General features: G+C 35.1%; 2 protein-coding genes and 3 non-coding genes across 6 annotated transcripts; all 5 read left to right on the forward strand.

Moving 5' to 3' along the window:
* The first annotated feature begins 130 nt into the window (after positions 1-130).
* LOC140825264 (acetylornithine deacetylase-like) lies at positions 131-3,676 on the forward strand. Of its 2 annotated transcripts, none has more exons than XR_012116622.1 (6): positions 131-228; positions 300-359; positions 436-978; positions 1,065-1,098; positions 1,470-1,589; positions 3,347-3,676. XR_012116622.1 is itself a non-coding variant. In XM_073186930.1 (6 exons), exons 3-5 carry the CDS (start codon positions 850-852, stop codon positions 1,505-1,507), a joined length of 225 nt encoding a protein of 74 aa, XP_073043031.1. In that variant the 5' UTR covers positions 131-228; positions 300-359; positions 436-849; the 3' UTR covers positions 1,508-1,589; positions 3,347-3,676. The 2 variants fall into 2 exon arrangements, 1 of the variants encoding a protein (XP_073043031.1); XM_073186930.1 differs by having other exon boundaries at positions 1,065-1,122.
* On the forward strand, positions 2,920-3,005 carry LOC140828776 (small nucleolar RNA snoR14). Its single transcript, XR_012117341.1, has one exon. It is a non-coding gene; the product is annotated as a small nucleolar RNA snoR14 (small nucleolar RNA).
* LOC140828772 (small nucleolar RNA Z101) lies at positions 3,091-3,185 on the forward strand. Its single transcript, XR_012117337.1, has one exon. It is a non-coding gene; the product is annotated as a small nucleolar RNA Z101 (small nucleolar RNA).
* On the forward strand, positions 3,254-3,404 carry LOC140828780 (small nucleolar RNA snoR2/U65). The gene has a single exon (XR_012117345.1). It is a non-coding gene; the product is annotated as a small nucleolar RNA snoR2/U65 (small nucleolar RNA).
* A 4,871-nt stretch (positions 3,677-8,547) lies between the features above and the next one.
* LOC140825265 (uncharacterized) lies at positions 8,548-12,772 on the forward strand. The gene is made up of 7 exons (XM_073186931.1): positions 8,548-8,779; positions 9,648-9,780; positions 10,737-10,819; positions 10,900-10,978; positions 11,055-11,164; positions 11,857-11,921; positions 12,326-12,772. The coding sequence occupies exons 1-7, from the start codon at positions 8,663-8,665 to the stop codon at positions 12,417-12,419; spliced, it is 681 nt and encodes a 226-aa protein (XP_073043032.1). The 5' UTR covers positions 8,548-8,662; the 3' UTR covers positions 12,420-12,772.
* Positions 12,773-15,600: the final 2,828 nt, after the last annotated feature.

Genomic DNA, 15,600 nt, shown 5'->3' on the forward strand with positions numbered 1-15,600 from the left:
TTTGGCTTTTCCCACGCACTCCCATGCATCACGAGACCTACTTCCTTGTTCATCAATCCTTGTAGGGCCTCTTTGAACTTCCTTAGCCGTCCTTTGAACGCCATGCCCGGCCAGATTCACATCACAAAGACTTTCCACCACATCCAAGTGAAAGTGTTTATGGCTTTGCAACACCATCAACCATGAAACCAACTCAGTGGAATTGTAATTTCTCCACCATAAAACACGGTACCTGGCGTATCCATAGTTTGTTTGTCGATTATGTGGGCTTTCTTTCCTGAGTCACTATGTTATGACAGATCCAGGGGACGGCATCAATCAGATTCCAGCTGAGTGTACAATTTCTGAAGATATGTTAGGTGGAGTATAAATTTGAGACTATTACATAATCTATCACATTGTGATTGAAATCTGACATTTGCTGTACTGTTGCAGGTTGACCCCATTTTATAGGTGGGCGGTGCACATATCACTATATATTAAGATCCTGGAAAGCTTTTAACTCTAAAAGAAAATGAAAAGAATGCCTCATAAATTCTTCATTTCAGTGTAACTGATGTGATTAATAAGTTTGAAGAATATGTTGATGACTTGAACACCAACATAGAAAAGCTGGACACAGGAGGGCCTGTTTCAAAATACTGTCTACCTGACGAGAACCTCAGGGAAGGTGTTTAACTGTCTATTTCTTCTTTTTCCAGCTGTCTGTTTGTAAATTCATCGTATCATAGCTCAAAATTGAAGACAAGTTAATTTTATTCATTTTTGGTTTCGGTTCTATTTTCTTTGGACTCTTGCCTATTCTTTTCTCTTTCATTCCACATAATTGCTATAAGTTTTGACGAAGCAATGTATGGAGTAGCTTGTGATCTTGATTCTCGTGGTTTCCATGTATTATGCAAAACTACCGAAGAGGTTGTTGGGCATGTAAAACCATATTCTATCACTGGTAGCTTGCCTCTCATACGGGAATTACAGGTATAATAGTTCCTTTACATGAGTTTTTGGGTTTTGGAAACATGTGATTATCTCCACCTCATCTGCATTCGTATGTCTTACTGTAGGATGAAGGTTTTGATGTTCAAACTTCTGGCTATGGTACGATTCACTCTTTACTTACAGGTTTTTAATGTCTTCTACAGCTAGTTGATATCTTGCTACTGTCACCTTTATGTCTATCATTTATATTGTCTTCAGGAAAGTCCCTGAAAAGAAATTCCACTATTAGTTTGTGATTTTGTAGTTATGAATGAAAAGAAATTTCACTATTAGTTTGTGATTTCGAAGTCATGAATGCTGATGCTTGGTTGGTTCCATCCGTAAGCGGTTTATATATGAAAATTAATTACTACATTTTGAAGGTAGCAACTAGCAAGCGAATTATGACTGTGTTGCTGATACCACTTATTTACCTAGTAGCCGACCTATCTTCAGAACTTATAGATACCTTGTTATGTTCCCGTGCACAGGATCTCATAATGGGTCGAGACATGGAGCGATAGTGTAAATCCATGAGTATGGCGTTACTCAGATATGTAGAGACTGGTCGAGAGAGAACCTCCCGATCTCATGCAATATGCAGTAACAAAGTGAGTTTATGCTTGCCTTTCATTTTTACCGAATGTGATTAAATACGAGGCTTATTCCTAATCTTCCTAACAAAAATTCAAAAAACAAATGAAACCAATCTCATCTCCATCTGTTATCCAGATGGGATCTTTATTTCAAAGTGCAACCATTAGATAGAATCAAAAATCTAGAAACCATAAAGATTATCCCTTGAATCAAGCAATTCGATCTGTCTCATGCTTCCTGAATTTTATGCTACGCTAGTCACTTCCGTTTTCTTCGTTTGGATAATAATCAAGGTGCTAATGGCGATTGAATCCAACTGGAGAATAAATCATAGTCACTAATTTGTTTCATATCTTTCCCTTTTGAAATGTAACATTACCAACAATGATATTTTAAAACAAAATTGTAGGCTGCATTCATTAAGTTTAAGAGAGATAAAATGAATTTGAAGTACATCACAATTTGAGTAGGTCTCATGTGAGACCGTCTCACGGATCTCAATCTGTGAGACGGGTCAACCCTGCCCATATTCACAATAAAAAATAATACTCTTAGCATAAAAAGTAATACTTTTTCATGAATTATCCAAATAAAGACCCGTCTCACAAAATACGACCCGTGAGACCGTCTCACACAAGTTTTTGCCTCACAATTTTGTTTATTAAGAAATTTTTAATGAGAATATATTCAAAATATTTTTTTTAATCTCAAATTCGTTGATTTAGTATAACCTAATGTTAAATGATATATTCAGTCCATAAAAAATGAAATATTAAGAAGTAAAAAATAAAGAAGATAAATTTGAGTTCTTTGTTTTATTTAAAATTAAATTGAAAGGGATCAACATGAAATAAGAGAGCGTCAAAATACATATTTACACATACATAAAAGGGGTAAATTAAAAATTACAAATTTTCAAGGGTTAAATTAATATTATTTATTTTCAAAAAAAATATGTTATATATTAATATATGTATAATTCCACCGAATTAGGGTTTGAGGCGCCGCCACCGTATCCACAAAATCACCTTTTCTACAATCTAGGGTTTTCTGTCGTGCGCTCTCTATATATTCTTGAATTCTTCTTCCCATACTTCCTCGAATTTCAATCTTCTTTTAAAAATGAAAAAGATCTCTTCTCGATTTATTTTTTCAATCAAGCTTAATTTGCGATGACGAAGATTTGATTTAGTGCCGGAGATGTTTCATCGATGACGGCGCTTAATACCTCTAAGAAGTTCTGAGCTTTCACAATTTTATGTTTTATGTTTAATTACCCTTTTTTCTCATTTTTTATACAATATATTAAACGGCGATTAATTGGTTTATAAAATGGAAAAATTGGCGAGGTGAAGATAGAATTCATGAAGTCTGTCAATCCACTGATTAATTCCTGATGTCAACTGTGAATCCCGACAGGTTCTGATCGCAGCTATTTTTACTCCATTTTCGATTGTAATAATTATCATAAATTTCGGAACCGATTTCCAATTTTTTTAAAGTTTTTTACGCGTAAGGAAGCAAAGGATGAATCTCATGTGACAATGGGTAATTTGCGGCTGAATTATGAATTATTGATGCTCAATCACCTTGGAGAACTGATGCTTCCTTTACAAGACATTTTAGTGAAATATTTGTACCCGTATTTTTACTATGCTTTTTGTGATTTTTCGTTCATGGTCCAAGCCACGTCGCTTACAGCTTAATATCGGCAATGACAAGCGATGCTTTGATTGGGCCGAAATCAATTTACTTTTTCGCATGTTGATAGGAATCCGTTGATCGATTGTTTCAGTTCGTCTCCGGAGCCGATTTGTGCGATTACAGTCACTTGTACTTGAAAATGGTGTATTAAACCGAGGCCGATGAGGATCATTTGGCCGATGAGGATCATTTGGTTGATTATATCTGGAATTACCGTCTGAACATTTGTTTTGATGTTAGATCGACTATCTGAGGCGTTCTCGGTTTTTGTTCCCTCATTGTTTAGATCATGTTTTCAAGATTTGAGCGTATTTTTCATGGAAATTCATATATTGCCTGGTGCCAATGTTTTGATGCAGATCTAATTATGAACCGAGAGAGCGTCGTCTTTGAACCGGAAGTGCATGGTTTGCAAGACAATTTTGACATTGTGGTGTTTAACTTACATTGAGGTATACTTCCAGTGAGCAGCTTCGCTTTAACAAAAACAATCAAACAGGCATACCTTCAGGAATTTACAGTACGTGAATCCTTTTACAATTCAATAAAAGGTATTGATATCCAAATAGACTATTTTGTTTATGTTAAAGTTCAAATTTAAATAAAAATTTGATCCAAATATAAAAAAAAAACTCAGTACAAACTCAATTCTGATAAAAAAATTCAACTCAATCCCAGTGATAAAAACTAGATCATCACAAATGTAAAAAGTTTATTCAAACTATCATAATGAAAAATTCAACTCAAAATCAATATAAATATAAAAATTCAACTTCACTCAAATGAAAAACTCGACCTAGGTGATGAAAACTCCATCTCATGATAAAAACTCGATTCAACGATGAAAATTAAATTCAAAATTGACCCACTGAAAAAATTAGACGAAAGTTCGAGTTAGTGATGAAAAACTCGACCAAATTTTTTTTATGGGTTTAATATTTTTTTTGCATATAAGATTAAATATCGATGAATTGACTTTGGTGATAAAATGATTTCTTCAAAATTGTGTCTGGTTCGAGCATCGGTAAGTTGAAATGTGTTGGCCTCATTTTTTTTTCTCTTTTAAAAATTAAGAATGAAAAAGTTCCCTTCCTTTTAAAGTAACACAGTCAGATTCCTTTCAATTCAATTAAAGTGAGAGAATTTTATATATTTCAAAACTAAGCATCTGAGTGGAGAATTACGCTCAGATAGCGTGAAGTCTAAAGCCCCTGATACCCGAAGCTTACGCTACCGTTGGAGTTTGATAACCCAGAATACTATCATGAATAGCCTCGATGACCATGCGCATAAAATTTGTGTAATCACCCATAACACAAACGAAGAGGAGGATCACTAAAAGTCGTTGGGGCCGGCATTACATTTATGGCGCGAGTCAGAGGTGTTCGCCAATGTAAAAAAGGCTGCCCTCTGAAAGGGAGAGGGAACTGTTCTGGCCTATGATGTGCTGCGAGTCATAGCCATTGAGATCGTAGATCCATTGCAAAGGCATGATGTCAAATGTTCCACATAATCATTGCTGCAATCTGAATATCAACTGGACCTTTAGCACTGCCAAGATTGTGCCACCATTCATGATGGCTCGATTAATATTCACTCAGGTTGTAGTTGTAAGCAAATAATCACCACTTACGACATTTCAATCCATTGGTAAAATGATTTATCCACCCAAAGATATACGCACACCGAGACTAATTCCAAATCATTATGCATGAACGCTCAAAACTCAAATAATGTATTTTTGAAGTTCAAATTTAAGTGCATGATAAAAATAGCTAACCCAAGAGTTTTCGCGACGCCTCAAGCAAAAACCAAATGTTAAACCTCAAGAGTCAAAATTGGACAAAAACGTGAAAAGAACGGTCGACTTGTTTTGTTCACCATCATATTAATCATGTAAAAGACGTGAAAAATGAGAGAAAAAAAAAGTTTAGTTTTTTAGTAATAAAATTTAAGTTAATTTTTCAATTTCATAATACATTTTAACTCTTAAATTTTATTTTAAAAAATAAATATTTAATAATACATATTTTTAAAAAATACCTAAACATCCAAATAAAATTTCTCTGGTATCATTCTTTTTTTGCAGACTAAGAGAGAACACTTCACACAATTCAAAAGTTTTACTATATAATTTGTGAAACTTGAAGCTTGATCATGATGCTTCGTCACACTTCACATTATTCTCGTTATAAATCCGCTTAAACTTGTGAAGAAGCTTGGGTGAGACATATCATATTTCCTTCTATCTTCCAGATCAATTTCAATATCCGACTCAACGAGGCTGCACCAAAGGTAATGCATAACAAGCAGAGTTCATTTGGGCCTCAATCTATGGCAAAGCTGAAGAAAAGTCGTGAATCAAAATGATTTCTTTACAATTTACTTAGCAAATACTCAACGTTGGTTCCTCACTTTTTTCATATTCATGTCAAATTTGTGTTAAAACGGTAACAATAGAGAGAAAATGGTAGCTTACAAATCATAATGATACACGAGGTTTTCCTTGGAGGACTGGGATCAGATGGGGTTGGAAAAACGAAATTTCGTGCAAGTAAATAATCACATCCAATACGAAGTTCAAGAATTCGAGACAGTTCAAAACTTCAAATCATAGGAGAGGATGTTATATCAGTATTTAACCACTCTCGAACCCCAGTGGATACTCAACAGCGGATCACTAAACAAGACTCGTAATTTTTACTCAATATGTAGTGAAGACTACGGGAGCAAGCGGCTAAATACATGTGATCCCAAACAGAAACTAAGCAATCTCAGTTATACATACATTTGCTTACCGACTCTTGACATTAGTGGGAAGCAGCTGCAGCTGCCATTATAGCCTTCTGCAATTCGCTCTCGACGTCTGTGCCTGGCCTCTTATCATTGTTCTTCTTCTCTTCTTTTTTCTGACCTACATTGACATTCTCTTCGACCCCATTGCCCCTCCTGCGCCTCGACTGCCCGAATCCGGGAGTTGAAATATTATCCTGCTTTTGAATGCCCTTTAATTCAAAACTTTCAGAGTTCCTCAGTTTGATTTCTTCCAACTCACATTGCATCTCCTTGTTAACTCTTGTTAAGTCAGTCAACTCCTTTTTCATCCAAGAGCAAGCGCCCTTCAATAACTCTAATTCTCTCTCATTGTCATCTCTTCTTGCAACCGTTTCATCACGTTCGACCTTCAAAACATGATAATCCGGTATCCTTTGAATACCGATTTTCTTGATTCTTAAGACCGGCATCGTGATTGCTGAGTTTTCCTCTGGAAATTCCATCGACCATCTGAAACTCAGCGCTACCCTCTTGGCTATCGTCATTTGGGTCGCCGCGGCGAGTTGTATCCCTTTAAAGATTGAATTTTTTTCATTTCCTCCGACCGAAGAATCCTTGACACCAATAGTCGGTCTCTCTAACGGCACAAAATCGAATGAATTGGAGTCATAACTATTATCAGTACTGGAGCCGCAGCTGCTGAGATCGGGTTTCGAATGTGAGAAGGTGGATTTGCGGAGAGAAAAAGAGCCGAGTTGTGGTTTGAAGTACAGACAGAAAGTGGGGTTTGGGTTGTTGGGATTAGAAGGGTTGAAAGAGAATTGAGCGGAGATGTTAAGCGGGGATTCATTGGGGGAACCGAAGAGGCCGGTGCCTGACTTGAGAGTGAGAGTCAGAGGAGGAGCAACGGCGGAGGTGGCGGTGGCGGCGGTTGCGTAGGAGAGTTTCAGGGATGGACCGGTGGAGAAATTGGTCGAAAGAGCCAGTGAGAGCTGTGAAGGGTTAGTTGTGGAGGTGCTGAAATGAGAAAAAAACGGTAGATTGAAGATTGAGATGGGTATCTTGGTACGGAGGAGGAGTGGCAGATGACGGTGGCTTTGGCGGTGGGGATCGTCGTCGAGTTTCAATGATACCTTCATCTTCTCTTCGTAAGAAAAGTTTATTCAGGTCGTGTATTTTCCGAGTATTGAGCGGCTAGAAACTTTTGGTGACTTCTCGGTAAGAAAAGTTGATTCAGCCATTCAGATAGAAGATCATTGCATATCTTTTCTTTTTTTTTCGATCTCTTTTTTTAAAGGTCCACGCAAGATGGTAAATTGTACGTAATTATCTTAACAAAAGTATAGCTGATAACCGAGACATCTGTTCGAATATGAATCAATAATATTTGGAGTAGGGTTATTTCATTATCTAAATTCTAAGATATAATTATAAAATAATTAATTTGCAGCAATTTAATCATCTACCGTATCAAGTCGTCTCGTATGCGACGATCAAGTCACACTGTCTTTGAAAGCGTGGCTTGATTACCTTTTTTTAAAATTTAAAAATAATCGAACCTTTAGTTTATGATATAAATGGTTTTCTAATTTGAAAATAAATTTATTAAAAGAAAATTGATTATTTTTTCATTTATCATATATAGAATCAAGATAAAAACTTGTGTAAGACAGTCTCACGGGTCGTATTTGTGAGACAGATCTCTTATTTGGGTCATCCATGACAAAATATTGTTTTTTATGCTAAGAATATTACTTTTTATTATGAATATCAGTAGGGTTTATCCGTCTCACATATTAAGATCCATTAGACGGTCTCACATGAGACTCGCTCATCAATTGCCTTGACAAAAATAGAAAATAACAATGTAAGGATAATAATGAGTTTATGAAATAATTAGGTGAAATGAAGTGTGATTAACATTTTTTAGTGTAAATAGAAAATATAATTATCATAAAAACTCATAGGTTAATAATGTCTCGATTAATAAAAAAAAATATTATTGAGTAGATATTTTGTAAGATTATAATGAAAATTAATATTTTTAATATAAAAATGATATTTTCATGAATTGTGTCAGATTAGATATTCAGTTCATAAAATTGTCTCGCAAGATGATCTAACAAAAATTTTTGTAATTATTTATTTACATAAAAACTCGGCAAAAACTTGTGTGAGACGGTCTCACGGGTCGTATTTGTGAAACGGATCTCTTATTTGGGTCACCCATGAAAAAATATTACTTTTTATGCTAAGAATATTATTTTTTATTGTGAATATGGGTAGGGTTGACCCGTCTCACAGATTATGATCCGTGAGACAGTCTCACATGATACTCACTCTAAAAACTCTGACCTTATTCATAAAAAATAATCAAAACTTATTCTTATTTTTGATTATCAATATAATTAGTTCCATACATATTACATATATAAATCCTAGAATCCACGAGACTGTTGACAAATATATTTTTTTACTTTTTTGTGTGAAAAGTAGATATAGGTCGACATTCGCAGGTCTATTTTAGACCTAGTCAATGATTTTTTAATTAGGACTTTTTCTTTTTGAGCCTAAATTACAGACGATTAAGACACAAGAGTGGAGATTAATGGCGGATCTCAAACCAGGGAACGCATCGGAGAACGAAGGCGGCGTGGTTGAGATCACTGTTAGGACCATCGGTCCTTCCCCTCCTTCTCGCCTGGCGCTCCCTTCTACTATAAAAGTACGGCTATCACCTTCTGGATTTAATTCCTTGTTTAAATTTTCTCTCTAATTCTGATTATTTTATTAGCTGATTTGAAGTTTATAGCATTGGCTGAATTGATTATTTTTTTCCGAGGAAACCAGTGCTCAGGAAGATATCGTGGCGTTGATTTGAGTGAATTGATCAGAGTGATTTATGTCATTGTATAACCAAAGCTGGATAAATGTCTTTCAGATGTTTTGATGAAGTATCTTGCCTATTACTTGAATAATCGTGTGTAGTTGAATTTATTCAGTACTCCTCTTACCTTATTTATGGTGATGGCATGTTCAAGTAAAATATTGCCAGGAAGCAAGGCTTTTTTAGATTTGAGCGAGTATAATCCGAATCATGGAAATGGAGAAGTTTTGGGACTTGGAATGTGCTGTACGATGTTTCACTTAATTCAAATCTTCATGAGTTCTATTTATAATTTATACATATTAGTTATTGAATTAGTGGACGCCATTGCACATGTCATTTGAGTAAAGGATGAGCTTTTCCTTGAAATTAATCAATTAGATCAACATAATCGCCTTCATGACTGTATATTCAGTGGGATCAATTATGTTTCATTTTATGATCACATGATGTGATATGCCAATAGGTGGAAAACCTACAAATTTAAGTTCACCATTGGTACTCAATGTTTTTTTAAAAGGACGGTGTGCATATTTTATAAAGAATAATTTTTGTGTCATTTTGTCGATTGATGAAGAAGTTTACTATTATTTTCTTGTTAACTTAGTTTGTTTCCCTCTCGCTCACTCTCTTTCAATCTATCTATTAAGGGTATTTTTATTGTGTAATATGTAAGATGATTTTACTTGTGATTCATGACAACTAGGTTCGAGAATTGAGAAGATTGATTGCTGGAAATACTCTCAAACCCATTGAAGAGATAAAGCTTATTTTTCGAGGAAATGTTCTGAGTGACAATGCTAATGGTGATGATCTATCAGTCCAATTCCAAAACGGAGGTCTGAGTATGGTCTTTAATTGTTATTTGTTAGAATTGGTATTGTATGTTGCATCTTTCTCTGTTTTGAGTTACACAAATTCATGTTTTGTATGGTTTGTGTGTGGTCGTTGGTTATTTCAAAGAAATGAGTTCATTATTTTGCTCGGTAATGTAGATAAGAAATTTTGTTTTCCTCGACAATACCAACCATAGTAGGATGACATGTTTCAAAATATGTTTTCCCCAAAACTCCATCCATGATAAGATCCAGTATATTGTCGTAACCCAAGTTGTCCATGTTTACTTGATTCTGCATTATGTTCCTACAACTTACAGTGATCAATGAAAAAGAAAGCATCTTTTTACTTCCTAGATTGTCTTTCAAACAAACAATTCAGAACTGAGAGCTGAATCTTATTGTTTGACTGTTATGTATATTGTTACGGTAATGAATCTTTTTCCCAGTGCCAAGATCTCCTATTATTTGTGCAAGCTTGAAATACTAATATTAATTTTCCTTCTAATAAAACTAAATATGCTGAAGCAATGCCTTATTCACTCACCATTTAAACTTCTTTAAAAGCCTGATTCCGTCAGTTAAAAAGTTTGTTAACTTTGTTCTCTATTTTGTACTAGCCGTACATTTTATTGATTGTCTAAAACTCAACTGAATGGGGAATGTAGTTTTCCATGTTCACCGATTCTGGATTTAGTTGTAGTCTGGGATTCAGCCTTATGATATTTTTTATTCTATTCTTTTTATCATCTTATGATATATATTTTCAATACAGCTCAAAATTTCTATAAGTTCACTTGAACTAGTCCCACACATGATTTCGACTGACCGTGTTTGTTCTCTCAAAGCCTTATGGTCATAATATTATGCTGGATTTCTTTGTTCACATTTTGCAAAATATTTTCTACAATTATTGGAGTATTATATTTCTGACAAGGTCGCGTAATGCTGATTTTCAGAATCAATTATTGTTGCCATCAAACCGAAGCCACCTTCAAAGCTTGTTCAGGACAATTTTGATGACGATGAAAATGAAGATCTAGTCAGTTTTAAGTGATTTTGGAATCTCATTCTGTAATGACTAAATGTGTGAATACTCTAATCTACTTTCTGTTCGTGCAGAAATTTCAACTTCCAGAATCAACCAGCAGATGGAAAAAGAGGCTTTTCTCCATTTTACATGATAAGTTAAAGCTACCGGGTGAGAAACAGTTACTTTGTTGACTTTTTACGTAAATATGCTTGGAACAATTTGATTAACTTGTTTCTCCTCATAGATATGCTTTTGATGGCAATTTTCTCTGTCAAACTAAAGATATGGTTAGCCATAGTAGGATGGCTTATTTTGGCACCTGTTGCCCAAAAATTGGATGTTGCTCCTTTATACGTGAGTATGCACTTTCTTTTCAGTGCACCAATAGCATTGCACATGTAGTTTGGGTTCTCTCATCTAATTGTGTGAATTGTAATTTGATGTGTGCCACCTGATATTTTATGCTTGATTGATCATGCTGGACATTGTATTTTGTACTCTTTAATTGTTGCAATTTGACTATTTCATGCTTTACGTATTTGCAGAATTCTCTCCATAACTAGACAATTTTCTGAAAATCCAAATTTTGGCCTAACTTTGTTATAAATGTTAAAAGATTTTGAAGTACAGGAAATGGAGCTGAGTGCTCTTTGGTCTCATGATAGTACAATTTAGGTGCCTGTGAATTTTTATTTTTTGGGGGGAAAATGATGGATACAGATATGAAGAAACACCACAGTTTTAGAAGGTTGCCTTTATTTTTCGCATTTGATTCCTTTTGTGTAAGCTGGATATGTTTTGCTTTAATGCTTTGTCAAACTATAAATAGCCTTTTTTTTAAGTTACTGCAACTCATGATTAAGTTCAACACACCATTAACCTATACTCAATTCGCGATTTTATTTTCTCTGCATAGAAGGCTCAAATTAAGTAATCTGAATGCAAGGGTGACGTAGTCGATGTGCTTTCTTCTTCACTTAAATTCTTTAAATTTTTCTCCTAGTTGCTAAACTCAGTTTACTTATGGAAATCCCACAATTATTCAGATACTTGGAACGGGCTTTGTTATCATTTTCTACAATCTTGGGCATCGGCAACCTGGTGATATAAGGTACAGGCTGGAGTCTTTGAAATATCTGAAGTCTTCAAAGTTACCATATTTTTTGAAGTGCCTATTTATGTGCATTTTTTCCACAAAGTTTTATTTGTTGCTTGACATTCCCATCTCTATTTTTCCTCTTTTTGCTGGTTCCTCAGATCCACAAAGTTTTTATATGTTGCTCGACATTCCCATCTCTATTTTATTTTTTCCTCTTTTTGCTGGTTCCTCAGATAAGAACACTGATATTTAAGTACAATAGCAACTTCAGCTTTAGAAATGTTTTGTTCCAGACCTGAGAAATGAGAATGGGAAATGATGACAATTAATCTGCCATTAACCAACATAACCATGTCACTAAATTTTTGGTTTCTGGTATTTCGTTTCTCTGATTACTTTTCTCTTGCGTTTTTCAGTGCATACTCTATTTTTAATGAAGATTTTAGAGAACTTCCAGGAACTCTCAATGCAGATCGCCTCGATAGGGACATTCGAAATGGGCAGTTCTGAGTGCCAAAATTTCCAATTTATTGCATTAGAATTGCCATACGTCTGCAAAGTTCTCTTTCGCTTAGGTTAAAGAGTCTTGACATGGCTCATCAAACTTGTAGTATAGTTCAATGAGTATATGCAGTGATGGAGGATGAAATTACATTCAATGGGAATGCTTCTCCTCTCGGTATCAATGCTCCGAAATTTATCGTTAGATATTTATCATGGAAAGATGAACATGAAAGATCCAATTTGAGTGAGGCCCGTACAGTCTTTGTAATTCAATGTTAACTTTAACAAATTATTGTATAAAATCAAGCGTTACCATGATAAATGTATTTTATTGTGTGAGATGAGTTGTACTTGTACCTTATTGAAGTGTTCTTAATTTTCTGTTAACCCGTGTTAGTTTGAGTGACCACAGGTGCTAACCTCGATTAAAATCGAGCAAACACAACATATATGTATAAAATATTATAAACATAACACGAAATAATTAATTATCGTATTTGCAAACATTATGTTAGAAGGTTACAAAACGGAAGATAGGTTGCATTTGGATGGATACAATAATAAATTTCATTGGTTTTTTTAGGCAACTCTGCTAGGCGCATGGACCACCGTGGGGACTCCAAACTTATGAAATCCGGGTCCAAGAACCTTGATAGTGGAGGTGATATGAATCTACAGACTAGTGTCTTCATAAATTTTAAAATGCATGTTTCAAATTGGAATGAAGTATATATGCCTCATGGTAAACTTCTTCAGCTCTAGCAGACAAGAGACGCTTTCTGTAAGCCCTGGAAGCTATTAATGTTACTCCCACGAACTACAAACCTTGATGTAATTAACAAGCTTTATCATGTAGATACTATAGTATATGATTTTAAAGCTGTCTAGGCAAATCGTATACCAATGCACATGCTGGCACTAAAAGTAAAGCCTGCTTGGTCATCCACTGTCGGGCATGACGTGACAGTCAACAATGGACTCCGGGCACTTGAACTCTGCAATCCTGAGCACAGGACTTAAGATAATCAGCAAAAAAGTGTAAAAAAAGAGTAGCATTTCCTCAATTACAAACAGAATAAATGCTTACCCTTGACTGTTTCTTCTTGTTTCCATAGTTTATATATGGTCTCATTAGCTCTTTTTCTTGCAGACCCGTAAATAGCTTCCTACAGTTTATCGTCGTACCTCTTCATACAACTTATTCCAAAGTTCATCTTCCCCAACCTAGAACACAGTTTATAAAGACAACTGTATAGTGTTTTACTTGTTAAAGAATACACAGATACATTTCTTTGAAGTGGAAATATTTCTAAAATAATTTAATGAAGTGACACAAACCCGACAACCTCCTATTCCTCCGCACAAAAATTTAGCACATGCTTCACATACACGAACTTCTGCCCATTTTGACTGCAATTCAATCAGTTACTAGTGATGTTAGAAATTACAGGTTAAATTTGACGAAACACTGGTGAATATAGGGTAAGTTTTATAACTAAATGAAAGGCAATGATCAAAATCTTTTGGCTCTTTCATTCATATCTCCATCCTCAACACACCCTCCCACGCTTCCTATAGCCATGACCACATTCCAGCTTGCCATCATAACATAGCCCATTTTCAGGACAGGGCTCACAGTGATCTGAGGCAAGCAATGGTTGAAAAAAATGCAGACATGTCAGCTAAAGTTGTTCACCGGCAGAAATGGGAGGAGCTTTTTCCAAACCTTGGCAGAATACAATATTGGTAAATCGAATAACATAGTTTTACAATCCCCATGACAAAACACATAAAGAAATATTTAAAATAGGAAAATTAATGGTGCCAAAAAATCAATGAAACCCTTAAGTTCTTGCAAGCATTTCTCAGGGAAGAATTCCATCTGCAGCTAAAGTAATCAGCAGTGTGTCTCCATGCAGCACGCACAAGGCGCGTTTGAAATAGTTCAAATGAAGCAGATTACAGAAAAAAATATTAAGTAAATGATCAGTGGACCTGAGAGAGAATAGTCGTTATTATCGTAGAAGGGTTTTGGCTGCTGATTGATTTATCCGTGGTTCTGCTCCTGCACGGGATGAATCGTGGGGAGTTGGCGAAGGTTTAGGGATCAGGGTTCGCCGGAACGGGAACGGTGGCCACCGTTCCAAAGTTCCAGGCCAAATCGTTTGTTGTATTGTAGCGGCGTTATGTGGCGTTTTATCGGCCGCATAACGGGAAAGTGGAACGGAACTGGTGGAACGGAACGCAAGTTGCGACGGATTTGTTTAAAATTGTCGCTACCAGCGACGGTTTTACCAAAACCGTCGCCGATGTATCGGCGACGGTTTTACAAAAACCGTCGCTAAAATTCGTCCGAAGCCCGCAAAGAAAGTAGGGCGCATACTATAATCGTCGTAACGAAACACTATTACAAAATCAATCATCCCATTCTAATGATATTTCGTCATTTCAATCTAATCAATATCCCTATGGAGAATCACGTCAATATCCAAATGTTCGAAATCAATTTAATCTACGAGATAGTGATGAAGAATATAACAATGAGCTCGCTCCTCCGCGTCACTCTTCATGGTATTAGCTTTGGTATGTTATAATTTTTAGTGTGTATTTTCTTATTGTGCTATTATTGTAAAATAGTTTTGTATTGATCTATTAATTTGTAATAACTTGATATATTTTATTTTTTAGCATGATGTCATTTATATTTACATTTTTTTACCAATTTTTTGAATTTATTAATTTTTTTATACACCCGTTCCGCAACCGTTCCGCAACATAGCATTGGAACTGGAACGGTCGTTGCCGTTCCAAGCACCGCAACCGTTCCGGCGAACCATGTTAGGGATCGTGCTTTTTCCTGAAAGCAGTGTTCAAATGCATAGAAAATAAGGCCAATTCTATATTATATTATTAAGTTTGAGATTTAGAATAATTAATTATTAATATCATAATCTTTTTTGTAATAATTATATATGTGTTGAAATATTAATTAAAATTATATGTAGTGCAACGGGTAGATTCAATTCTTATTAGGATCTTTTTTTTCTTTTTTATTTATTTTTTTTAATTCATATATCAAAATTACATAATAATCCCTCGCTATTTTCATAATTACATTTTAATCTTCATTTAAATATAAACCAAATTAATTGTAAAAAAATATTGTACATATATGCAACGCGTGCGT

Source organism: Primulina eburnea, chromosome 3, assembly GCF_022965805.1.
Source record: "Primulina eburnea isolate SZY01 chromosome 3, ASM2296580v1, whole genome shotgun sequence".
NCBI classification, from domain to species: Eukaryota; Viridiplantae; Streptophyta; class Magnoliopsida; order Lamiales; family Gesneriaceae; genus Primulina; species Primulina eburnea.

What these genes read in the sequence shown, in the direction of transcription:
- LOC140825264 (XM_073186930.1), top strand. Translation starts at nt 850, where the DNA reads ATGTATGGAGTAGCTTGTGATCTTGATTCTCGTGGTTTCCATGTATTA. An exon ending in CTCTCATACGGGAATTACAG is followed by an intron (nt 979 to 1,064) that starts GTATAATAGTTC and finishes GTCTTACTGTAG; the next exon opens with GATGAAGGTTTTGATGTTCA. An exon ending in GATTCACTCTTTACTTACAG is followed by an intron (nt 1,123 to 1,469) that starts GTTTTTAATGTC and finishes TCCCGTGCACAG; the next exon opens with GATCTCATAATGGGTCGAGA.
- LOC140825265 (XM_073186931.1), top strand. Translation starts at nt 8,663, where the DNA reads ATGGCGGATCTCAAACCAGGGAACGCATCGGAGAACGAAGGCGGCGTG. An exon ending in AGTCCAATTCCAAAACGGAG is followed by an intron (nt 9,781 to 10,736) that starts GTCTGAGTATGG and finishes GCTGATTTTCAG; the next exon opens with AATCAATTATTGTTGCCATC. An exon ending in CGGCAACCTGGTGATATAAG is followed by an intron (nt 11,922 to 12,325) that starts GTACAGGCTGGA and finishes TGCGTTTTTCAG; the next exon opens with TGCATACTCTATTTTTAATG.